Below are 25,238 nucleotides of genomic sequence, written 5' to 3'. Positions count from 1 at the left end.
CACCTATGAGAGCCCGACAACGGGTGAAACTACTCCTAGTGTGAACTCTTTTGGGGAGATGCCCCCCACGGAAAACTCGCCTGTCTTAGGCCACCATCCTTAAATCAAGGTGTGCACTCCTCTTGTTAGGATCCCAACTTCACGAGGTTTCCAAATTTACAATATGATGGATGATAGTAGATCCTGTATTGTTGCTACCAAGATCCATATCTGCAGGCCGGGCGAGGTGGCTCAAGCCTGTAATCCCAGCACTTTGGGAGGCCGAGACGGGCGGATCACGAGGTCAGGAGATCGGGACCATCCTGGCTAACACAGTGAAACCCCGTCTCTACTAAAAATACAAAAACTTAGCCGGGCGAGGTGGCAGGCGCCTGTAGTCCCAGCTACTCGGGAGGCTGAGGCAGGAGAATGGCGTGAACCCGGGAGGCGGAGCTTGCAGTGAGCTGAGATCCGGCCACTGCACTCCAGCCTGGGTGACAGAGCGAGACTCCGTCTCAAAAAAAAAAAAAAAAAAAAAAAAGATCCATATCTGCTTCAAAGCTCTTATTTCTTATCATCCAGATTGGCAACACCCTCTGACAAATGATGTTCGTCCTGCCTCCATCCGCTTCTCTAAACACACATATCAAATTTATATTCTCCAGCCCAGACCTCCAGCTGGAATCTGTCAGGCATTAATATCAGAGTCAAAATTGCCACAGTAGAATGCCTCATCTTCCCCCCACCCCGCACTGGTTTCTTTCTAACATTCTTCTCCCTAATGGAATTACTCTTCACGCAAACCAGAAACTTGGGAGCAATTCTTGACTTCCATTACTAGTCAACCGTCAAGTCCGGCTGATTTTTCCGTTGTCTGTTTTTTTATTTTTTATTTTATTTTTATAGAGATGGGTCTTGCTATGCTGCCCAGGTTGATTTGAACTCTTGGGCCCAAGTGATCCTCCTGTCTTGGCCTCCCAAAGTGCTGGGATGACAGGCGTGAGCCACAGAGCCTGGCTGATTTTTCCATTCTTGAATCCACTCTCCTTTCCATCTGCCATGGCTGCTCTAGTTCACGCCCTCTTCATCTGTTGCAACATCCTCCTAACAGATCTTGGCTTTTCAAACATATCTTAAACATAGCAGTCAGAATGATCTGTCTAAATAGATCTGGTCATGCACCTTCCCTATTTGAAACTCTTCAGTGGCTCTCTAGTGCTGCAAAAAACATGTAAAAGGCACCGGAAGACACCCCAGCCAGCCTCTGGCCTCACCAATCCTCATCCTTTTTCTATCCACGAACACTAGATAATTCTGATGTGTTTTACTGCTCTGTCCTTCGCATGTTGTCTTCCCTGTACCTGCTTCTCTTGCTGGCCAACTCTTACTTTCCTTTAGGATTTCACTTAGACATCACCTTCTCCAGAAATCTTCCTTGAATGCCCTGAGCTAATTGATTCCTTTTCAGGCCCTTACCTCTTTTTGTTGTTGTTGTTTTTTGTTGTTGTCATTGTTGAGACAGAGTCTCGCTCTGTCGCCCAGGCTGGAGTGCAGTGGTGCTATCTCGGCTCACTGCAAGCTCCACCTCCGGGTTCACGCCATTCTCCTGCCTCAGCCTTCTGAGTAGCTGGGACTACAGGCACCTGCCACCACACCTAATTTTTGTTTTGTTTTGTTTTGTTTCTGTATTTTTAGTAGAGATGGGGTTTCACCGTGTTAGCCAGGATGGTCTCCATCTCCTGACCTTGTGATCCACCTGCCTCAGCCTCTCAAAGTTCTGGGATTACAGGCGTGAGCCACCGCACCCGGCCCTGGCCCTTATCTGTTTTAAGGCATGCTGTATTACAATTATTTTTACTTGTCTCCTTTATTCAACTGAAGTTCCTCTAGGGCAGATCTCATTTCTCAATTCATTTTTATCTGATCAGCACCTCCGCAGTATCTAACATCCAGCAGATACTATTCGTTAAACTGAACCAAACCACTTTCAAGGCCAACTTTCCTAAAACAGGCTGTGTTGTGTTACTCATCTAAAGAAAATTCTCTAAAGGAGGGTTTGGCAAACGTTTTCTGTAAATGGCCAGACAGTATTTTTAGGATTTGTGGGCCATATGTATCTCTTGTCATGGCTGGCTGTACAATTGCCACAACTATTCACCTCTGCCACTGTAGAGCCGAAGCGGCTGTAGACTATGTAAATGAATGGGTAGGGCTGTTTCAATAAAACTTTGTTTTCAAAAACATGCATCTGGCAGGATTTGGCTTGCTGGCCATAGTTTGCTGGCCTCTGCCCTATAGGTTCACCTTGCCCAAGTGTAGAGTCCAGACCGCACTGGTTGGCATACTTTTTCAACCTGCTCCCCATCACCAACTGATGTGACCTCCCCCATCCCCACACTGATCCCCAATGCAGTTATTTTCTAGCAGTGGCCCCTCATGAGAGGAGCTCCTCAGACTTACTGGAATCCGTTATCTACATGGATCCCAAGGCCTGGCACAGTGGCTCATGCATGTAATCCCAGCACTTTGGGAGGCCAAGGCGGATGGATCGCTTGAGCCCAGGAGTTTGAGACCAGCCTGGGCAACATGGTGAAACCCCTTCTCTACTAAAAATATAAAACTTAGCTGCGCTTGGTAGTACACGCCTATAATCCCAGCTACTCAGGAGGCTGAGGCATGAGAATCGCTTGAAGCCGGGATGCAGATGTTGCTGTCAGCCAAGATTGCACCGCTGCACTCTGACTTGGGCGACAGTGAGAGAAAGAAAGGAAAAGAGGGAAGGAGGAAGAGAGAGAGAGGGAGAGACAGAGAGAGGAGAAAGGAAGGAAGAAAGGAGGGAGGGAGGAGAAAAGGAAGGAGGAAGAGAGAGAAAGGAAGATGGAAAGAAGAATGGGAAGGCAGGACAGGAAAGAAGGAGAAAAGAAGTCCATCCATCCCATCCATCATGCTTCTTCACCTGTCCAGTTTCTATCTATTATGGAAACCCATGATCTTGGTTTCCCCACCTTGGGAACAATGTTACTTAGCTGCTTCAGCCCAGGTAGTGGTTTTATCACCGAATGGGAAGATTTCTGTCCTAATCAGTATCGTGTCAACCTGGTAGCTGCTTAAGGACAGGCATTAGATTTCAGGTTTTCTTTCCTACCTTTTTAGTGGGGTCGCTCCTTAACTGAAAACGATTTCTCAAAAGTACTCTCCCACTATTTCTGCAGACCCTCTGGAGAGTTTGGGGTGTGGCTGGTTCCTGAGCATATCTAAATGGTGCCTTCCCAGGTGTGTGTTCTCATCTTTGTGCCTCACAACAGTTTGCTTGTATTTTCCCTCTTTGTCTGGTAGGACCAGTTTGACATGGTGAGTGATGCTGACCTTCAAGGCCTAGATGGCAAAATCGTGGCCCTCACTGCTAAGGTGCAGAGCTTGCAGCAGAGCTGCCGCTACATGGAGGCTGGTAGGACTGGGTAGCTCCTCAAAAGTGCCCATAGGCTTAGGTTCATTCTAGAGGTCGGGAATTACTAAATGAATGGTTCAATGACTGCAGCATCTTGTTGCAGCTAAGACCCCTTTGCTGGGCTCCCTTAGGCATAAAACGAAATGTAGGATAACTAATGGCTTTTGTGTACCAACAAATGGACAAGATATGCATTTGCTCTCCCTGCCACAATTATCAGTACACTGTCCTCACATTTCCCTTTATTCTTGCTTCTTTAACTGGCTACGCCTAAGTGTTCAACCTCACACCCATGCTACTTGTATTGTAGATGGAGGAGGAAAGAAAATTAGAAGAATAAACTAATAATCCTGTAAGGCTTAGTTTCCTGAGCTTTTCCATATGAGATGATAGATCCAGAGCAAGGTTGAACACCTCAGGGAGCACCCACTGGGAAAGACAGAACTCCTTCCTCAGGGGTAGCAAGTGACCCCAGGGGGTGTGGTTTCAGAGCTCAAGGAATTATCTAGTGCCCTGACCACACCAGAGATGCAGAAAGAAATCCAGGAGTTAAAGAAGGAATGTGCTGGCTACAGCGAGAGACTGAAGAACATTAAAGCAGCTACCAATCATGTGACTCCAGAAGAGAAAGAGCAGGTGAGCTGGAGGCTGGAGGACCGCTGTGCAGGTCCAGAGTGAATATAAAGGCTGAGCCCAGAGGGCTGCTGTGGTTCTGAGGAGTTAGAGGAACTTGCTTTCCTTCTAGGTATACAGAGAGAGGCAGAAGTACTGTAAGGAGTGGAGGAAGAGGAAGAGGATGGTAAGTGTGTGGGAGCTCTGAGACAGGCCCTAGAAGTGCTTTTGAAAATGGCAGGCACCAGATCAACTGCCACCCAGTATCATAAACTGATAGGTAGTGCCCAGTGCTGCCCATCTGAAAACGGGTGGTTTTATTTCTTGTCAGGCTACAGAGCTGTCTGATGCAATACTTGAAGGATACCCCAAGAGCAAGAAGCAGTTCTTTGTAAGTGGTACTCTCTTCCTTCTTTGCTTCCCTGTGGTCTTATCCTGGTGACATCTCATTCACTTCTCTCCCTGCCCACAGGAGGAAGTTGGGATAGAGACGGATGAAGATTACAATGTCACACTCCCAGACCCCTGAGGGGCCCGCAGTCGGGAGTGGTGGGGACTGCAGGATGTCAGAAGAGTGAGATGTCCTGGACTGGCTACCTTGTTTTTGGTTGGCTTTTGTTGTTGTTCCTGCTGCTTTTCACCTTTAAGCAAAGCAGTCAGGAGACGGGCATAAACCAGAGCACTGGGTGGAGGATGAGGGCTGGTGGCTGGGGTAGACCCAGCCCATTTCATTGTCTAAATTGCAGTAGCTTGAGGTTAACATTTAGACTTGGAACAATGCTAAAGGAAAGCATTTGGCAACATTTATTGTAATTTAATTTGATATAAAAATATTTAATTTCCTCTGGATAGTCAAACCTGCCAGATACCAAACCTGAGGAAGGCAGACGTGAACCTGGAGAACTAAGGCAGAGAGAGGTTGCTATAAAATGAGCATTTGGAGGGCCCACAGCTTCACTCAGGACCTACTGGGCTTGTGTACCCCAGGAGACCTTTCGAGTATCTTTTGTACTCTTTCACCCCACCCCCAAGTCCTAGGAGAAACGCAGGCAACACTGAGACATGGGAGAGGCCAAGATATGCTAGACAGAAAGGCTGGGGGTGATTTTGAGGCCCACTTAATATTTCAAAATTGTAACTGTAGCAAAATTCCATTGGTATTTAGGAAAATAAAAAATTTCCAGTATGTACTGCTGTATTACACCTGCCTCTGCAGCATCACAGCCTGTGGGAACCAGGAGGGCTTCCCTTACCACCCAGAGCAGAGGAGGAAGGTGATGGATTATGAAGCGAGGGGAGGAACCTGGTGGCCCCTCCCTAAGATGGCCAGAAAGCCCTTGGCCTCACCTGGGACTGACCAGGCAGCCCTAGTCTAGGCACAAGGTGCCCTTTCACCCTTCGTGGCGGTGGGAATATTTCCTCTTACTCTTTTTCTCCCATACAGCTACTGCCAAAATGCCCAAATGTGGGCCAAATGTTGCCCAAGAGACCAAAACAGAGAAAAAAGTTTCCAAATCTGTGTAGATTATGAGTAGAAATCTGAGGCTTGAAGAAAGGGCTGAGAGGGCAGGAGCTCTTTGGGGTGTCCAGAGCAGACACCCATCCCAAGGACTTCCATGGAGTGGGGGATAGGCTGGTTAGGTCTAGTTTTATCGTCAATATAATAAATTAATCAGAAGCTTTCACAAAACACTGCAGCTCCACTGAAGATAAAATGGGGCTGGGAAAACCAAACACCAAGTAGAAACCAGCTGAGCAGTGTGAGGTGTTGTAGTCCAATCTCACGGGCCCAGCAGTTCAGTGGCCAAGTAGAGATTCAAGGGCCTCTTGTTGGCTGTTCTGCAGGTTTCCAAGAACTGGTCAGTAAAGCTGGTTTTTCAATTGGTGCAGGACGCCAATCACAATCTCCCGCAGGGTCTGGCGAGGGCAGCAGAGGAAGAAATAGACAATGCACAGGTCAGTGCAGAGTAGTTTCAAAGATGCCCGCCTAGATGAGCCACATATTTTAGAAAAGTGCATTAAAAATAGCCCCTGGGGGCCGGGCGCGGTGGCTCAAGCCTGTAATCCCAGCACTTTGGGAGGCCGAGGCGGGCGGATCACGAGGTCAGGAGATCGAGACCATCCTGGCTGACACGGTGAAACCCCGTCTCTACTAAAAAATACAAAAAACTAGCCGGGCGAGGTGGCGGGCGCCTGTAGTCCCAGCTACTGGGGAGGCTGAGGCAGGAGAATTGCGTGAACCCGGGAGGCGGAGCCTGTAGTGAGCTGAGATCCGGCCACTGTACTCCAGCCTGGGCGGCAGAGCGAGACTCCGTCTCAAAAAAAAAAAAAAAAAAAAAAAAAAAAGCCCCTGGGGGCCAGGTGTGGTGGCTAATGCCTATAATCCCAGCACTTTGGGAGGCCAAGGCGGGTGGATCACCTGAGGTTCAAGACCAGCCTGGCCAACACAGTGAAACCCCGTGTCTACTAAAAATACAAAAATTAGGTATGGTGGCGCATGCCTGTAATTCCAGCTATTCAAGAGGCTGAGGTACGAGAATTGCCTGAACCCAGGAGGTGGAGGTTGCAGTGACCTGAGATCATACCACTGCACTCCAGCCTCGGTGACAGAGTGAGACTCTGTCTCAAAAAAAAAAAAAAAAAAAAAAGGCCCCCAGGAAGTACTGATGTCTGTCTGCAGTTTACTTGAGGTGCTCCTGAAGCAGGATGGAGACATGGAAATACAGTAAAATGTTTTGGTAAAATTTAGGTACTGGGTATATGAGTGTTCACTGTGAAGTCCTCTTAACATTGCAATATGTTTAATGTGTTTCACAATAAAACTGTTGGGAAACAAGGCCGGGCACAGTGGCTCATGCCTATAATCCCAGCACTTGTGGGAGGCCAAGGCGGGTGGATCACAAGGTCAGGAGATCGAGACCATCCTGCCTAACATGGTGAAACCCTGTCTCTACTAAAAATTAGCTGGGTGTGGTGGTGCACACCTGTAGTCCCAGCTACTCGGGAGGCTGAGGCAGGAGAATGGCGTGAACCCAGGAGGCAGAGGTTGCAGTGAGCCGAGACTGTGCCACAAACAAGAAATCTCAGACACGCCGGGCGCGGTGGCTCACGCCTGTAATCCCAGCACTTTGGGAGGCCGAGGCAGGTGGATCACAAGGTCAGGAGATAGAGACCACCGTGAAACCCCGTCTCTACTAAAAATACAAAAAAAAAAATTAGCCGGGCGCGGTTGTGGGCGCCTGTAGTCCCAGCTACTCGGGAGGCTGAGGCAGGAGAATGGCGTGAACCCGGGAGGCGGAGCTTGCAGTGAGCCGAGATCGTGCCACTGCACTCCAGCCTGGGCGACAGAGCGAGATTCCGTCTCAAAAAAAAAAAAAAGAAATCTCAGACACAAGTTTAAAGCCTCAGAAAAAGCAACCAGACTTCCATTAGAAGACTTAGTGCAATACCATTAGCACATCTCCACTATAAATACATTTCTAAAAAGCTCTTGGGGCAACTACTTGAGTGGGCCTGGAGGTAGGGTCCCAGAATTTCCCTGTTTCCAATTCTGCTGCAGATGCCTGGGGCTTCCATACAGGTGCAGCGATAACATAGGCTAGAAGAAGGGCAAGAGCTGGACTTGACATTGAGCTCACATCACACTTGCCAAATGAAACCATAACATGAAGATGTGGGTTAGACAGCAAAGAAACGGGGAAATACCAGGGCCCTGAAAGCTGTAGAAATATCCTTAAGATCTAAAAGGAGCTGCCATGCTTTTCTCAACAGCTGATGGCTTGGGCCACTTTGCTTGATGGTAGAGAAAACCGCAGGCCCTGTGCCCATTGTTGCTCCATACCTGAGGCTTACAGTGCTCCTCAATCCAGCTGAAGACACAGGCTGACAGCTCCTGGAAGCTGGCCACCGAGATGGAGGCATTGAAGGACTGGAACAGGGAATCCATGATGCCTTGAAACACGTTGAACTTGACCTGGTCAGAGACCTGGTCCTCCCCTTCATGGGGGTTGTCCTGGTGTGCCTTCACAATCTGCTCATAGTTCCTAAAAGCATGCAGGCCAGGGCTGAGGTGCTGCAGCAGCTCCGCCCACCCAAGAAAAATGATGGGACTACCCTGTGTGCTCCAGGAATGGCATCCCCAGAGAGCTTCTGGGTGGGGTTCAGTATCAGGGAAATACTGCTTCCAGGCCAGGAAATGGCCCTCTCTCTCCAACCTTCCTTACATTAATCCAACAGACATTTCCTGAGTGTCTGCCATGTGTAAGGACAGTTGGGGATACACAGTCCTGCTTCTACTGGCTAGCTCAGGAACTGAGAGTATTACCTGTACTGTAGTAACTGATGTAGCCTTTGAACAAGGGAGGGTGTGCAATGAAGTTCCCTCAGAAGCTCTGGTTCCCCCCATTCAGCACCCCTCTTACACTTTCATGATCTTTAGGGCCGTGACATCCTTGCGTAACGTGGACACCTCCTCCTCCTGCTTTTTCTTCTCCTTGTGCAAAAACTGAATGTAGTCAATGGCTAGGGTAGGGGCAGGAAAAGAGGGTAGGTACAGAAGTATTCTCAAACAGGAAGATAAGGCTGACTTTGTTCCCCTTCCCCTAGACCCCAACTATCCCATGGCAATCACCACACCAAGGCCGAGCCATGGGTGGGTAGGAGGCGCTGGCTTCTTCACAGCCCCTCTTGACTCCAGCCCCTCCAGTGCTTTCCCTAGCCATACTCTTTTGTAGAACGATGGCTTTGCTGAGCTTTTGGGAGCCAATGGAGAAGTCCTGCTGCTGGCAAGTGGGGACGATGGTCTGAAGGTCATCATAGCCTCTCTGTGGAGACAGCAGGGGAAATGGGGTTTTTAACCCTGAGAGATTAAAGCAAACTGGCACAAAGTTCTTTCGTGATACCAAGTTCTATGCTCACAAACACAACGGGTTGGGAAGGCTGCAATGGAAGTGTTCGTGCCTGGGACTACACTATCTGCCCACCCCTAGGGTGCCTGGGACTGTCTGAGAGGGTCAGGGCACAGGGAAGCTGAACTATGCAGGGCCCTCCTACATTGGCTGAGGCACAGGCCTCCCTGGTCACCTTGATGGCGTCCCTCCTCTTCTGCTCAGCCTGAGTGTGTGCTCGCCGCCGCCGGTCTTTGTAGGACTCCTTGTAGGCCTCCTGGTGGTAATCACTGTCCTCGTCATCTACGCTCAGAGATGGGGGCAGGGAGAGGTCATCTTGGGGCCCAGTGGGGTCCAGCTAGCCCACCTTTCCCCATCTGGGAAGAACCTGGTGTCCAGAGAAGGCAGATGGACAGAGAACCTAATGTTCCAGATGAGGTGAAAGATGGTGAGACCCTGTGTCTGATACTTGGGCTCCAGCACCCCTGTGCGGATGGCTGGGGCTTCCCTGTCTAGGAAAGGTACTACAATTATGACGTGTCTGAGCCCCTCGAGGTGGGGGGGATGTAACTGCCTACCTGTGTTGGGGACAGAAGAGGCACTGGTGGAACCGATGCTATTAGCTCTGGACACTACATTCCCCTTGCGGGTGCTTTCTACAAAAAGCCCTGGAAAAGAGAGGCCCCAATCACTAAGGGGCAGGGTGGGGAACACTGCCAGACCCTCAGACACCTGTAGGACACAATGGCTTTCTTAAATGCTGACCTCTTCCCTTCAACCCAAAGCCAACTATACTGGGCCCCCCACTTCCAGCCAGACTACGCTGCAGCGCTCTGCTCCCTAGTGTCTACACTGCTCCATAGGCCTGCATGATACCCCCTGGCTCACAAACGGGCATCTGGACGTGACAGAGTGTGAGTGATCAGCTGCCATTAGTTCCACCACTTCCCTGTTCCAGAACAGAGGGAACTAGGTGTCACCCTCAGTTGTTTTCTGCCCTCGTCCTTCAGCTCCTGCTGTCTCAAGCCAGGAACTCTGCTCAGGGACAGTGGACTGTGCTCAGGCGTGGTTGGCAACACCACAAGAATTCTAGAGAGCCTGGGCGGGAGTGTACCTCTAGAGCTTAAGATGGGGGAGCTACTCACCGGGGTCCAGGCTGTTGTCGCTGTAGGCATACTCCACCTGCGGCACAGAGCACGGGAGGGGCCCGTCAGACCTCCGCCCCTGGTGGGGGCGACACTTTCACTGCAGGCACACACAGCGCGCCCCGCATTCCGGGAAGGCACCTCTGTCACCCTGCGCGCTCGCGCGCACACAGCCCGGGGTGCGCGGGCACCTTAATGATTCCCCCGAGACTTGGCACAGGCTAGGCCGTGCGAGCGCCTCCTCCGTGTATGATCTCTTCCGCCCCTACTCCACCCCAGTCCCCTGTTCCCCCGACTCGCGCGCACACGCCTCGTTTGTCTCCCCACCTTGGCACACGCGGGGTGAGAGCTGTCTTCTCTGCAGCCCCGGGGCCCGGAGAGCATGGGGGACTTTGGGGACAGGAGGGAAGCCCCTCGTCTTCCGGCCCCCCTACGTGCACGAGCCCGACCCGCCCTCCCCTCGCTGGCGTGCGCGCCCACGGGGCTTGCCTTGACCCAAGGGTCCTCGGGAGAGGCGCCCGGCTCAGTCATCTTGGACCCACCGGACCGGAAACGAGCCGGCGGGCGGGCCCCCTGCGGCGAGGAAACGGGTGGTGTGCCCACGTGACCCACGCCCGCCAATCCGCGACCGAGAGGTTGGGCAGGGCGAGAGCATCGCGCATGCGCGGCCCAAAGACGTCTCCTGGACTCCAGCTGTCAAAGCCCGGCGCTCGGCCTGGCGCCAGCCGCCTTCGGGACTGCTCCCCGTCATGCCTGCCCTCTCTGGGTTAGGCATTGGAATGGCGGCGACATGAAGCGCGTTTTGTAAGATGGAGTACCTGCAATTGGCTTGTCAGCATACCGCCGCAGGTAGTGTGTGCATGCGCACTGTCCGGCCGGCTGGCTCCACACGTTACCCTGCGGGCGGTCTCCCCGCGCTCCCCGGACCTGCACTGTAGCGGGTGTGTCAGGAGCCGGGCAGAGAAGCTCCGCAGCCACACTGTCCGACCCCACCAGGCTGCAAGCTCTGTGAGGGCAGAGGCCCCGCCTGGCGCGTGGAAGGCTGATCTTCCAACACCCAGCCCAGTGTCTGGCAGGATGCATGTGGAATGAACCCTTGCAAAGAACCCGCTAGCTAGGTTATGCGGCCTCTCAGATTAAAAAAACAAAAACAAAAAAACACGGCAGTACCTAGAAAGTCTACACCTTACTCAGAAGCACACAGCTGGTCAGTGGGAGGGCCAAGGCTCGCCTAAAGGCCATCCGGCCATCCTCTTAACCACTGCATTGCCCAGGCTTCCAGCTCAGGCCTGGGCCCTGCACTTGTGGCTTAAGGATCTCAAAGAGACTTAGAGGCATTGGAGCAGGAAGCAGACACCATCCAGGCAATACCTGGCAACATTCACCTTTAATTCTGTTACAGGTTCCAGTATTTGCGCTGGCCCTAGTCAGCTGTGGGTAAGAGTCACCCATGGGCAAGAGTGGGGAGGGGCCTGCTCATCCATGAACCACATCCTCAGTGTTGGCCAAATACCAGTGTTGGGTAGGCTTCCTGAGTCCACCAGGCCTGGCCATGTCCTACACAGCATAGCTTAGACCTCTGGGCCTGAACCAGGATACGCATCAAGGCCCCCATTTCTCCTCACCACGGGGTCGCTTGTCAGCTCCAGGGGCCAGTCTGGCCCCACTGAGAACTTCTCAGTCAAGGGCCTGGTGAGTCTTGGGAATGCGCTTCTGCAGGAGGGCCCAGGCTTTCTCCACCTTCAGACAGGCCGGAATGTTGGGAGGAAGAGAGGGCAGGGTCAGGCAGCATCCACTGGAGACTCCTTCCCCACAACCCAGCCTTGCCCTGGGCACCAACCTGGCGTTGGGTGATATGCGGCTCCCACAAGGTGCTGAGCACCACGTGGCTCTGTTCCACAAGCTGCTGCCCGCTCATCTGGCTCTGCAGCCGGCTTTGAGCTGCAGCTTCACTCAGGCCATCCCTCTCCACAATGCGTCTTACAGCCTGGGCACAGACGAGACATTTGTCAGGAAGAATTCCAGCTCACAGGATAGGATCTGCAGTAGGGATGGCGTGGGGGTGGGGCTGAGATACCTCAGTCTCAGGGATGACAACAGTCCACACCTCATGGACCAGGTTCTGCCAGCCGGCTTCAAGCAGCACAGCCGCATCAATCACGCACACACGCTTTCCTGTGGGGAGAGCCCAGTCACCGCCAGCAGTGCTGACGCTCTCCCAGGCAAAGCACACGCAACACAGTCCCAGGGTAAGCACACGCAACACAGTCCCAGGGTGAGCAGACAGTCCCACATGGGGCAGGGAAGCTCCTGGGGGAAGAATCAGCTTAACTGTCCCCTTGGCTGCTCCTATCCTCCCTCCTACTCACCCTCAGTCACAGCCCGATCCATCTCCTCTCGGGCCAGCTTTGCGATAATTGGCCACATAATGTCCGTGAGTATCTTCAGCTGCTTCTGGGGAGGGGAACAGAGGGCAGAGGTTACCTTCTCTAGAAGACGCCAGCCCGAGCAAGGTGGTGTTGAGAACAGATCAGTGGAATCGGCATTCTGGGCCAGACCAGAGAGGTCCACCAGACCCTGACCCCTGGGTCTAGTAGCGGCTTAGGAGCCCTTAGGAAACTGTTGTTTACCTTGTTCCCAAACACCCGGCTGCCTAGGACCTTCCTGTTGATGATGCCATCTTTATGGAGAATATCTGGACAACAGAGATAGACAACTGAGCACAGACGCCTGGCTAGCTCCTCACTCCAGGCCACTTCCAGCCTTCCCCAGTTATTACCTGTTCCAAAGGCCTCCACCACAGGCTGGTAGGCAGGGCCACCTGGGGCATAGGCCCGATGACCCAGGTGGTCACTGTCAATGACAAACGCCCCCAGGCCCTTCAGCCGCTGAGCTATTGAGCTCTTCCCAGAGCCACTGATGCCAGTCAGCCCAATTACATAGAGACACGTTGGGAGCTCTGGCCTTTCCTGGGGGGTAGGTGAAAGGGAACCCACAGTTACTGGGGCCCTCAGCCTCATGCCTGGGGCTGAGACCCTCAGCTTCTACTCTTCAGCATTGCCAGCACACCCAAGCAGGAGGGAAGGAGGGAGAGAAGCTTACATATGGAGGCCGAAGCAGGTTTCCCAGCATTCGCTGGCGGAAGCTGGAGGAGCTGACTTTGTCCTCTTCATTCTCTGTATGTTTGACGTCCTTCAGCAGCTGGATCTGGTACAAGGCAAGCTCCTCCAGGTTCTGGGGTAAAGAGGAAAGGGTGAAAAGAGGGAAGGAGTGAGAGGAAGCCCCTGACATCCAACCTGCCCCCCATCCTCCCCTTCCTCCCCAGGCTCCTCCTCCAACTCAGCAGGCAAACAGAACCAGTTCCTCCTTGCTTCTTCCCACCACCCTAAGCCCCCACTTCTCTGGGGCCATGGTACTTCCAACAGTCCCCTCAAAATGGCCTTCCCCGTCCCCCATCCACTCCCCCTGCCAGTCTCCCTCAGGGGTTACATTCTCAAGGCGGAAGCGGTTGACGGCCATGCCCCCACGATAGGTCTCCTCGCTGACCACCAGGAACTCCAGGGAGGGGTCAGAGCCAGCGGGCCCATAGGGGTCCAGCAGGGGGATGATATCAAAAGTCAAGGAAGGCTTGATGTCCACCAGGAACTCACTCAGATGTTCCACGCGTTCTGTGTAAGGTTGGAGCAGCTCAGGGAGCAACTTGCCTAGGGAAGGAGCCCAGAAGAACAGTGAGATCTTTTTACTGGGAAGGAAAGTATGGGCCAGTTTGGGGAAAAGTGTCCCTAAGTACAGTATCTCCAGAGGGGGGTGGCAGAAAGGGTTCAGCTGGTAAGGCCTATGGTGATGGTGAGGGGAGCATGAAGGTGAAGAAACAGGCAAGCACAATAGTCACTCCAAGGGCTGGCATGTGTCCAGAAAATAAGCCACCAGGAAACCACTCCAGAGAATGAGCAGTGCCAGAGGGCATCAGAGGCAGATGGAAAATTCCAAGACCCATGCCATGCTTGAGTTTCCTCCTCCTGTCTGTGGCACTGCTACCTGCAGCTCACTCACCCATTCATTCCCAGTGTTTCGTTAGGGTGTATCTCCTGGAATACTTGCTAAAGTGCAGATCCCTTTGCTTCACATTTAGGGTATTCTGATTGAGTGGTGATTGGACCACATGCTGAGAAAGCTGTTTGACAAAATGTCCTTAGCACCAACTGAGTGTCAACCACTGTGACATTTGGGAAGGGTGGGAAGTAGTGAATGGCCCTACCCTTCCTCGATCTCGGCATAAGGGTCTGGAATGGGGAGATACGGGGATCCTCCACTGCCCTAGTCCAGGGTCCCTCTCACTCACTCTTCAACAGATCTTTGTCTGCTACTCCCACCACAAGCTGCTCCTGGGCCAGGATGCACGCGATACTGAGCAACACCTTGTGGGCGTTGTGCAGGCGGTCAAACGTGCCACCGACAGCACCACGGTAGTAGCCACGCACCGGCTGCTTTGGAGACCTGGCCACGGGGGAAGCTGGCCTGGTCGTGGAGGGTAAGGGGACATCCAGGGGCTCCACGGGCACCTCTCCTATCCCATAATCGGGGTATAGCAGCACCGAGGCCAGTCGTGGACAACAGCTGTAACAGCTGGTGGCGTATCGCACTAGCTGCTCCTTGACCGGGTTGTACTGGCTGCCATCCAGGGTCTGGAAGTCTGTCAACACGACTTCTGGCGGGTGGGCGAGATTCTGGACTGAGGTGGGCAGGGGAGGGAGAAAGGTGCTCTTGGTTCGGATATTGGTCAGTAGGATTCTGACATCCAGGTGCCTGTGGATGTCGGCGCCAGCATAGAGGTGGGTGATGAAATCAAGAACCTCAAACGTGGCCTGCACGGGGCCGGACTGGGGCTGAGCCGGGCCCTCCAGGCTCATGCCAGGCTGCAGGTGTACATAGAGTGTGTGATTCACCAGTCTGGCCGCCGAGGTCAGGATGGGGGCCAGGCGAGGGGCCAGGGAGGCCAGCGGCGTCGTGAGCACCAGGAGACCCGACCGGAATACGGCCATGCTGCCCAGGCCTGCGGACAGTCAGGGAGACGAGGCGACGGTGACGGAAGGGCCTGCGGCCAAGGCAGAGGCCTGCACAGGACCTTGGACCCCAGAGGAGACCTGGAGCAGGGACGGGGTTTCAATGCTGATCGAGAGGAGCCGGGGGAGGGGACGGGGCCTGGCAGACGGCGCCTCGGGGCTGTGCTCTAAGCCTTGGTGTCCTCATTTCTCAGACGGAGCGGTGACTTCGCTGAACTGAGTCGAAATCCTGGGAGGGGGAAACTGTACAGGAACCCTTGTCACAGGGCTGGGGATCCAAAAATCCTGGGCCCTCTTGCTAAGCTGCACCAGAGTCTCCAAAGAATCGAAGAGGGACGCTAAAGGGGGACGCTCAAGCTCACGTCGGTCCCCTACTCACTGAAACCTCAAGGCTTTGGTTCCACTTGCACCACCGCGGAGGCTTCCCTGGCGGCAACCCGGAAACACTAACAGAAACCGCAACTCGGAACTACGGAAAACGAGGACGGTCAAACGTCTCGACTTCGCTTCATCGCGGGATTCTCGCGAGACTTCAAGTGGCGTGGGACGCGTCCTGCTGATGGGGCGGGGCCTATCTCGAAGGCTCTGGAAGTGGGTGAAGCGTCAGTCGCGATATGATCTCCGCCGGGACTGGGCGGAGAAAGTCAAGGCAGGATTCAAAGCCCACTTCACAGATTCCCTTCTGGCCTAATGAGGAGAGATTAGCTTCAGCCAGGTCACCCAAGAGGCATCGCAAAGCCAGAACTAACACCCAGATTTCCTACGTTCCAGGGACGGAGGTGGGGATCACAGGGTTGCGCTGTGTCAGTCCTCTTAGTACCCTCTCAGTCCGAGGATCCTCACGTGGGAGGCTACTGGACAGGCCCAATTTCCTGTCTCTCGTTTGCTTCCACCTTCTGCCCTTCCATCCTGGGACAGCCCTTTGCTAGATACTGCATGAGGTTCTTGCACTTTCCAGCCCCTAAAACTGTGAAACTGTGAGCAAAATAAACTTTGATTCTTTACAAATTATCCAGTCTGTGGTTTTCCGATTTAGCCAGCACAAAACGGGCTAAGACACTTGGATTTTACTGAAATGGGAAGCCATAGAAGGTGTTCTGAGCAAACACAGGAACAGACTTTTTTTTTCTTTCTTCTTTCTTTCTTTCTCTTTTTTTCTTTCTCTTTTTTTTTTTTTTTTTTTTTTTTGTTTGAGACGGAGTCTTGCTCTGTTGCCCAGGCTGGAGTGCAGTGGCGCGATCTAGGCTCACTGCAAGCCCCACCTCCCGGGTTCACGCCATTGTCCTGCCTCAGCCTCCCAAGTAGCTGCGACTACAGGCGCCCGCCACCACGCCCGGCTAATTTTTTTTTGTATTTTAAGTAGAGACGGGGTTTCACCGTGTTAGCCAGGATGGTCTCCATCTCCTGACCTCGTGATCTGGCCGCCTCAGCCTCCCAAAGTGCTGGGATTACAGGCGTGAGCCACTGTGCCCGGCCAAGTCTCACTTTTTTTACCCATGCTGGAGTGCAGTGGAGAAATCTCAGCTCACTGCAACCTCCGTCTCCCGGGTTCAAGCGATTCTCCTGCCTCAGCCTCCCGAGTAGCTGGAATTGCAGGCACAAACTACCATGCCCAGCTAAGTTTTGTATATTTAATAGAGACGGGGTTTCTCCATGTTGGCCAGGCTGGTCTCGAACTCCTGCCCTCAAGTGATTCACCAGCCTTGGGCTCCCAAAGTGCTGGGATTACAGGCGTAGCCACCACACCCGGCCTCTTTCTTTTTTTTTTTTTTTTTTTTTTTTTTTTTTTGAGACGGAGTCTCGCTCTCTCGCCCAGGCTGGAGTGCAGTGGCCGGATCTCAGCTCACTGCAAGCTCCGCCTCCCGGGTTTACGCCATTCTCCGGCCTCAACCTCCCGAGTAGCTGGGACAACAGGCGCCCGCCACCTCGCCCGGCTAGTTTTTTGCATTTTTTAGTAGAGACGGGGTTTCACCGTGTTAGCCAGGATGGTCTCGATCTCCTGACCTCGTGATCCACCCGTCTCGGCCTCCCAAAGTGCTGGGATTACAGGCTTGAGCCACCGCGCCCGGCCCCTCTTTCTTTTTTTGAGACAGGGTCTCCCTCTATTGCCCAGGCTGGAGTGCAGTGGGTGTGCCCACAGTTTACTGTGGCCTCGACCTCCTGGGCTCAAACAGTCTTCCCACCTCAGCCTCCCAAGTAGCTGAGACTACAGATATATGTCACCACATCCAAATAATTTTATTTTTTTGTAGAGACCGGGTCTCACTTTGTTGCCCAGGCTCCCTTTTTTATTTTAATTTTTTTCATTTTATTATTATTCTTCTGAGGTGGAGTTTCACTCTTGTTGCCCAGGCTAGAGTGCAATGGCACAATCTCCACTCACTGCAGCCTACACCTCCCAGGTTCAAGCAATTCTCCTGCTTCAGCAGCCTGAGTAGCTGGGATTACAGGCACGTGCCACCACACCTGGCTAACTTTTGGGTTTTTAGTAGAAACAGGGTTTCGCCATGTTGGCCAGGCTGGTCTTGAACTCCTGACCTCAGGTGATCCACCCACCTCAGCCTTCCATAGTGCTGGGATTACAGGCGTGAGCCACCATGCCCAGCCAATTTTTATTTATTTGAGACAAAGTCTCTGTTGCCCAGGCTGAAGTGCAGTGTCCCAATCTTGGCTCACTGCAGCCTCCACCTCCCTAATTCAAGCGATTCTCCTTTGTCAGCCTCCGGAGCAGCTGGGATTACAGGCATCCACCACCATGCCTGGCTAATTTTTGTATTTTTAGTAGACACAGGGTTTCATCTGGTTAGTCTCAAACTCCTGACCTCAAGCAATAACGTCCGCCTCAGCCTCACAAAGTGCTGCAATTATAGGCATGAGCCATCACGCCCAGCCCTATCATTTTAAAAGATCATTTTAAATGCACTGTGGTAATTTTACTGCTGATGGGCAAGAGTGGAATCAAGAAAACTAGCTAGGAGGCTACAGCTGTAATTCTAGGGAGAGATGACACCGTGCAATCCGGAATAGGGTGATTTCGGAATATGGTTTGATGAGTAAAGCTAGAGCTGTCAGTATTTGCTGATGAATTGGTTGAAAGGTGAGAGAGACTGGAGGCAAGGACTACTCCAGGTTTTTAAAACGAGTATTGGGGAAAAAGGAGTGGTCACATAGTAAAGTAGAGAAGACTGGGGAAGGAGCCAGTAGGAGGACTGGAAATCTGGAATTGGGGTTTGGACACATTAAGTTCATTGCATCAGGTGGAGATGTTGTATTGAGTAGGCAGTTGGGGATACAGACCTGGAGTCTGTGGAAGACAGTAGGGTTTCTTTGGTGGGGGGTCATCGGCATCTAAGTGCTCTATTCGAAGTCATGGGACGCACAAAATTATTAACAATGTGTGGCCGGGCGTGGTGGCTCATGCCTGTAATCCCAGCACTTTGGGAGGCCAAGGCAGGTGGATCACGAGGTCAGGAGATCGAGACCATCCTGGCTAACATGGTGAAACCCCGTCTCTACTAAAAATACAAAAAGAATTAGCTGGGCGTGGTGGCGGGCGCCTGTAGTCCCAGCTACTCGGGAGGCTGAGGCAGGAGAATCACTTGAACCTGGGAGGCAGAGCTTGCAGTGAGCGGAGATTGCGCCACTGCACTCCAGCCTGGGCGACAGAGCGAGACTGTCTCAAGAAAAAAAAAAAACAACCAATGTGAATATTCACAAGTTTGAAAAAAAAGTATGAATGTATGGAAGAGGGGGGTCACACTTTACCTCTTATTATCCCACCCCCAGGGGTGACCTTGTGAGCCACACCACACAGGTACACACATGCACACATACGTACACACACTGTCACAGAGGGGCAAAGGGGGTTAGTGAGAGCGGGACTCAGAGCAGATCTCAGGCCTCAGAAACCCATGCCACCTGGGCCCCCTCCCTGTGGCCTTCCTGGATGCTGCAGGGATAGCAGATCTGTCTGGGTCAGCAGGGCAAAGAGACCGGCAGGAGAGGGTGGCTGGGAGGCCTCTTCCTCCAAGAGCAGAGGCAGCACATCATCCAACAGGCAGAGAAGACCCTCATCCGGAGGTGGGGGCAGGTCAGGGTGGAGAGCCTGCCTTCTTCCCCCAGTGCCCCACACAAAGCTCCAAGAACTCCAGCAAGTTCCTGTCTGTTTCCACTTCCCAGATTTTCTGTGGTCATGTCCCTGCCCACTCCAAAGGGCTATCCCCCTCACCCTTCCCTCCCTCTCAGACCCAGCTGAATCCCTCCCTCAGTACCGTCCCCTCCTGGGGCACTCCTGCCCTCTTCCTCTGCTGCATCCCCACCTAGCCTCTTACCTGTTCACTCCTCCCCCGCACCAGACCTCCACAGAAGTTCAGAGAGTTTCTCTACAACCCTACTGCCCCTATCAATGACTCCTGCCCCCACTGGGACTTTCCACTGGGCTCAGGAACGACAGGCCATTGTAGCAAAGTAGCCAGTCCTGTAGCCCCAGCTGGAACTCCTGGTGAGGCAGCTTCCCAGATGGTGGGGATCTCTCAGTCTTCTGGGGCAGAGCAGGGTGAGTGGGGCTGTCTCCCTTTGATTCATTTAACCCTCTTTCTTCTTTACACATTTGCAAAATGTGACAGTAGTCATATTACTATTCGTTCTAATAACAGTCCTTGTTGGCTATTAAGACCTCTATACCAGCACTTTCAGGCGTTATCTCCACCATTACTAAAACCCATTAGATAGGCATTATTATACCCATTTTACAGATGAGAAAGACTCAGAGGGCCGGATGGGGTGGCTCATGCCTGTATGCCCAGCACTTTGAGAGGCTGAGGCGGGCGGATCACATAAGGTCAAGAGTTTGAGACCAGGCTGACCAACATGGAGAAACCCCATCTCCACTGAAAATACAAAATTAGCCGGGCATGGTGGTGCATGCCTATAATCCCAGCTGAGGCAGGAGACTCACTTGAACCCGGGAAGCGGAGATTGTGGTGAGCCGAGATCACCCCATTGCACTCCAGCCTGGGCAACAAGAGCAAAACTCTGTCTCAGGAAAAAAAAAAAAAAAAAAGAAAGAAAGAAAGAAAAGAAAGACTCAGAGAAAGTAAGGAACTTGCCTGAGGTCTCATGGCTAATGGGGTCCAGGTCATAACCTGACTCTACTCCAACCCAAGTGCCACCTAACTCCTCCTGCAGATGCCCATTGGGTATCCAGGGACTGTGTCTGGGCTTAAGGTGGACTTGAGGCGTGATCCTGGGCTGCTTCTTTCTGGACTTCGGTTTCTGAGTTGCTCGGTTGGTTGGTTGATTTGATTAACTGACGGGTCTCACTCTGTCGCCCAGGCTGGAGTGCAGTGGCCCCATCATGCTCACTGCACCCTCCAACTCCTGGGCTCAAGGAATGGTGCCACTGTGCTGATTTTTAAGTTTTTTATTTTTGTAGAGATGGGGGTCTCACTATGTTGCTCTGGCTGGTCTCCAACTCCAGGGCTTGAGCAATCCTCCTGTCTCCGTCTCCCAAAGCGCTGGTATTACAGGCGACAGCCATTGCGCCTAGCTGCGCTGGTAAAACTGGCTAACGCGATCTATCTTAGCCACCCACAACCGCCGCCACCACCACCGCCGCCCCGTCCCCAGGGACCACACAGACCCAGAGGACAAAGAAGGGCGAGGGAGACAACGGCTGAGGAAGCCTTTACTGCGGGGCGGCTGGAGGATCGCCGAGCTCAGGGTCCCCCACCTCACTGGGCCCGGCCCCGGCCCCAGGCCCGGCCCCAGCCTCGGCCTCTGCCGGATCGTCGCCGAACACGTGCCGGTGCATGGCGGCCACGTAGCTGGAGCCGCTGGGGTCGTCCAGGCGCATCCGCAGCAAGGGCAAGAAGCGCTCGGTGGTGAAGTAGCGCAGGGTCGGCTTCGGGGCGCGTAAAGCGGTGAGGAAGACCTGCGGCAGCGGAAGGAGCGCTCTGGCCACCAATGCGCGCGGGGGGACGCACCGCCCCGGCTCCCGGAGTCCAGCCCCGCGCTCACCTCCGTCACCTCTTCAGGGTTCTGCGCCGCCTCGCGAAAGACCTGCTTGCTGTGGGCGAGGTATTGGTAGAAGCGGTGGAAGGTGTGGATGTCCGTGCGGTCCAGCACCTCGTCTGGGCTGCCCAACACCTTCTCCATGAAGGCGGTGTGCACTGGGCCGCACTCGATCAGGCTCAAGCTGCCGGCCCGAGAGCAACGAGTGGGCGGGGGCGGACGCGAGCCAGGCACCAGTCCCAGCCCCAACTCCAGCCCCAGCCCCGACCACGTCCCGGGCCCCGCACCGCTGCGCTGCGCAGTGAGGCAGAAAGGGTGCTGGTGATAACCAGAACATTTGAAACGCGGGTTCCTGCTGGAGCAGCCCTCCCAAATCCATCTGAGGCTACGCGGGAGCCCTGGCACACAGCAAAAGTGAGCCGGGCAGGGAGGGCCAGGGAGATCGCCCCAGAGCAGCTCCCGCATGACGGGGTGCTCGGGGTCTCTAGGTCAGAGTTCAGAGGGTTGGGGAGACGGAGGTGTTGACTCACTGGACCCCAAAGGGCAGCAGCAGAACTGCCAGACTCTCGCATAAGCCTTCGAGCGCGAACTTGCTGGCGCAGTAAACGTCATTGAAGGGTAGCCCTTAGGTGGGGAGACGAGGTTCCTGAGGCCCAGGGGCCAGGGGGTCATACCCGGGAAGGCGGTGGCCCTCCAAGCTGACTGTACCCCTACCCCTACCCCCCTACCCTCCCACCGGAGCCTGCTTTCAAGGCTCAGCTCCCCACACAATCTGGAGCTGCGGAGGCCAGTACCTATCACTCACCCATCAATCCTCCCACGCTCCCGGTCACCAACACGCGTCCCGAACCGCGCCGCTTCATGTCTGGCAGGAAGGCCTGCAGCACCCGCACCGTCCCCGCCACGTTCACGTCCAGCACAGAGGCCACAGCGTCCTCCCCCACCGCCTCCAGCGGCCCCAGTAGGCCCAGGCCTGCGTTACACACTGCAGGACAGAGGCCCGACCAGCCTGCCTCAGCATCACCCTCAGCACAGCCTGTCCCCTCGTGCTCCCTGGGCCTCGGGACATGTTGGGTTGAAGGCAGGGTGGAGAAAGCTCCTAGGAGCCCATGTGTTTCTGGGAGGCTCACCCAGCACGTCCACACGGCCCTCAGTCACGCGTTCCCGGGCAGCGGCCACGGATTTTGAGTCCCTTACGTCCAGCTGCAACGTCTCTAGGGATCCCAGAGGGCATCCCCGGGCCCGGGCCGCCTCCCACAGCCGGCCCTGTGTTTTCAGGTCCCTCAATGTGGCATATACTGGAGGTTTTGGGAGAGAAGGAAGATCTGACTTGTCTTCTGGCCTCCAGGGGCTCCTCCCTTCTCTCCCTCCCTGTCCCTACCTATCTATACCTTTGAAGCTCTGGGATGGGTCTGAAGCCAGACGTACCGCCAAGTGCAGGCCGATGCCCGAGGAGCAGCCGGTGATGAGCACCACGGTGTGGGCCATGGTGAGACTGTGGGGAGAGGCTGGGGCTCTGGGCTGGATATCACCTGCTTCGCCCCGCCCCGCCCGCAGGCCCCCACCCCTTGTTGTGTCTCCCACGCAATCTCAAGGATAAGCCCTCCTGCGGGTCCCTGGCCTGATCTCCCCACCCTGTTCTGAGCCACAACAGACATGAGCCCACTGCTTAGAACACGAACTGTCCTGGTTGCTGGTCAGAGGGAGGGGAGGTGTGGGTTCCCACGTGGGCACAGAGTAGCCCCCGGGGAAGATTCCCCTGGGTATGCCTCTGTGCCACCGGAGCACTTATAGTGACCACAGTTTGCTGCAGAGGCTGTGAAAGTAAAGGCGCTGGGAGGTGGGAGATGATTGTATATGTGTTGGTTTTGTCCACAGTTCCTAGCTCATAATTCACATGACCATGGTTAGTCTTTCATTGTAATGTTGGGGCACCTCAGGCCTCAAAAAACAGCCTCTCCTCTCTCTGACCTTCTCCTGTCCTCTTTTCAGCTGCCCAAGGCAGGACTCTAATCTGATTGTGGTTGTAGGATCCTCATTCCAGAGTGGGTCCTTGCCCCATACCCTGGAGAAAGGAATGCTGCACAAAGGCCCAAAGAATCTGGACCAGCCTTGCTAGGCTTAGATCAGACCCTTTTTGCCCAGTCACATTATCACAGTTGTCCATGCTTCAATCATGGACAGCCAATGGAGTTCTCCATAAAAGGCCCAAAGGACAGGGTTAGGGGAGCTTCTGAGAGCTCAACACGTGGAGGCTGACAGAAGGTGAAGAACTCATCCATGTGCCCAGAGGGTGACGTAACCCAAACTCTACAGAGATAGAAGCTCCTGCTCTGGACCCTTCCAGACCACCCTGTCTGTATCTTTTTTTTTTTTTTTTTTTGAGACGGAGTCTCGCTCTGTTGCCCGGGCTGGAGTGCAGTGGTCGGATCTCAGCTCACTGCAAGCTCCACCTCCCAGGTTTACTCCATTCTCCTGCCTCAGCCTCCCAAGTAGCTGGGACTACTCGCCCGGCTAGTTTTTTGGGGTTTTTTTTTTTTTTTTTTTTTGAGACGGAGTCTCGCTCTGTCGCCCAGGCTGGAGTGCAGTGGCCCGATCTCAGCTCACTGCAAGCTCCACCTCCTGGGTTTACGACATTCTCCTGCCTCAGCCTCCCGAGTAGCTGGGACTACAGGCGCCCGCCACCTCGCCTGGCTAGTTTTATTTTTTGTATTTTTTTTAGTAGAGACAGGGTTTCACCGTGTTAGCCAGGCTGGTCTTGATCCCCTGACCTCGTGATCCACCCGTCTCGGTCTCCCAAAGTGCTGGGATTACAGGCTTGAGCCACTGCGCCCGGCCGGTTTTTTGTATTTTTTAGTAGAGACGGGGTTTCACCGTGTTAGCCAGGATGGTCTCAATCTCCTAACCTCGTGATCCGCCCGTCTTGGCCTCCCAAAGTGCTGGGATTACAGGCTTGAGCCACCGCGCCCGGCCTGTCTGTATCTCTTCATCAGGCTATTTATTTCTAATCTTTAAAATATCCTTCGAGGCTGGGCACAGTGGCTCATGCCTGTAATCCCAGCACTTTGGGAAACTGAGGCAAGGGGATTGCTGGAGCCCAGGAGTTCAAGACCAGCCAGGGCAAGAGTGAGACCTGGTCTCTACAAAAAATATTTAAAAATTAGCTGGGTGTGGTGGTGTGTGCCTGGAGTCCCAGCTTACTTGGTGGGGGATCAAGGCTGTAGTGAGCCAAGATCGTGCCACTGCACTCCAGCCTGGATGACAGAGCCAGACCCTGCCACTGTACTCACTCTGGGTGACACAGTGAGACCCTGTCTCAAAAAAAAATGAAGAGAGAAAAAAATTTTCCTTGTAATAAAGCAGTAAATAAGGGTTTCCCTGTGTTTGGGTCACTAGAGCAAATGAGTTGACTCCATAGAGGGGAAGGGGGTCTCAGGAACTCCAACTTGAAGCCAGTCAGTCAGAAGTTCTCGGGACCAGGACTTGTGACCTGTGGGAAGGAGGGTGTAGTCTCATGAGTCTGTGCCCTCACCCTGTGGTATCTGACGCCGTCTCTGGTTGATTACATTGGAACTGAACTTGAGGACACCCAGCTGCTCTTCACTGCTTGCCGCGTGGGAAAAATTCTCCAAATATTTGGTGACAGAAGTCTCCTGTGTTGGTGACTGTTGTTGTGGCATGACAGCTAAGGAAAACACTGTTTGAAAAAAGGTTTTCCTGGCCAGGAGCAGTGGCTCATGCCTGTAATCCCAGCTCTTTTTAAGAGGCTGAGGCGGGCTGATGATGAGGTCAGGAGTTCGAGATCTGCCTGGCCGATAATTAGCCCGGCGTGGTGGCACGCGTCTGTAGTCCCAGCTACTCCGGAGGCTGAGGCAGAAGAATTGTTTGAACCCAGGCGGCGGAGGCTGCACTGAGCCAAGATGGCGACACTGCACTTCAGCCTGGGCATCAGAGAGAGACTGTCTCTAAAAAAAAATAAAAAAGAGGTTTTCCTTCAACAGGAGGCATTCTCCTTTCAAAGGAGAGGGGTTAGTATTAAAAACAGGGATGTGATCCAGCACTATGGCTCACTCCTCTAATCTCAGTACTTAGG

At 53.6% G+C, this 25,238-nt stretch overlaps 4 protein-coding genes across 8 annotated transcripts in view; 1 reads left to right on the top strand and 3 right to left on the bottom strand.

Annotated features, from left to right (window-relative positions):
* The window catches only part of PSMC3IP (PSMC3 interacting protein), a 146,736-nt gene extending 141,507 nt beyond the window's left edge, over nt 1-5,229 (top strand). Inside the window, exons 5-9 of the mRNA XM_050762900.1 lie at nt 3,316-3,427; nt 3,918-4,063; nt 4,173-4,226; nt 4,371-4,430; nt 4,512-5,229. Coding sequence (XP_050618857.1) covers nt 3,316-3,427; nt 3,918-4,063; nt 4,173-4,226; nt 4,371-4,430; nt 4,512-4,568 — 429 coding nt within the window. The 3' untranslated portion in view covers nt 4,569-5,229. The remainder of the gene's footprint in view (nt 1-3,315; nt 3,428-3,917; nt 4,064-4,172; nt 4,227-4,370; nt 4,431-4,511) is intronic.
* Nucleotides 1-25,238, bottom strand: part of TUBG1 (tubulin gamma 1) — a 70,384-nt gene that overhangs the window by 38,499 nt on the left and 6,647 nt on the right. The window lies entirely within an intron of this gene.
* On the bottom strand, nt 4,821-25,085 carry MLX (MAX dimerization protein MLX). Of its 4 annotated transcripts, XM_050762828.1 has the most exons (10): nt 22,537-23,626; nt 22,276-22,443; nt 22,084-22,130; nt 10,560-10,613; nt 10,071-10,107; nt 9,122-9,228; nt 8,763-8,862; nt 8,461-8,560; nt 7,881-8,082; nt 4,821-5,956 (listed from the first exon to the last, which is right to left on the bottom strand). In XM_050762828.1, the coding sequence occupies exons 1-10, from the start codon at nt 22,631-22,633 to the stop codon at nt 5,900-5,902; spliced, it is 969 nt and encodes a 322-aa protein (XP_050618785.1). In that variant the 5' UTR covers nt 22,634-23,626; the 3' UTR covers nt 4,821-5,899. The 4 variants fall into 4 exon arrangements, with proteins under 4 accessions (XP_050618785.1, XP_050618787.1, XP_050618788.1 ...); XM_050762830.1 differs by lacking the exons at nt 22,084-22,130; nt 22,276-22,443; nt 22,537-23,626 and adding an exon at nt 9,504-9,593 and having other exon boundaries at nt 10,398-10,631; XM_050762831.1 differs by lacking the exons at nt 22,084-22,130; nt 22,276-22,443; nt 22,537-23,626 and having other exon boundaries at nt 10,398-10,639.
* COASY (Coenzyme A synthase) lies at nt 11,447-15,611 on the bottom strand. 2 transcript variants are annotated; one of them, XM_050762675.1, is made up of 10 exons: nt 15,513-15,611; nt 14,413-15,123; nt 13,560-13,774; nt 13,173-13,304; nt 12,850-13,039; nt 12,701-12,765; nt 12,440-12,524; nt 12,148-12,245; nt 11,911-12,057; nt 11,447-11,810 (listed from the first exon to the last, which is right to left on the bottom strand). In XM_050762675.1, the coding sequence occupies exons 2-10, from the start codon at nt 15,110-15,112 to the stop codon at nt 11,748-11,750; spliced, it is 1,695 nt and encodes a 564-aa protein (XP_050618632.1). In that variant the 5' UTR covers nt 15,113-15,123; nt 15,513-15,611; the 3' UTR covers nt 11,447-11,747. The 2 variants fall into 2 exon arrangements, with proteins under 2 accessions (XP_050618632.1, XP_050618634.1); XM_050762677.1 differs by having other exon boundaries at nt 14,413-15,125; nt 15,247-15,600.

Source organism: Macaca thibetana, chromosome 16, assembly GCF_024542745.1.
Source record: "Macaca thibetana thibetana isolate TM-01 chromosome 16, ASM2454274v1, whole genome shotgun sequence".
Classification (NCBI taxonomy): domain Eukaryota; kingdom Metazoa; phylum Chordata; class Mammalia; order Primates; family Cercopithecidae; genus Macaca; species Macaca thibetana.
Note: the sequence above shows the minus strand (reverse complement) of the source record. Positions and strands in the feature narration are given on the sequence as shown.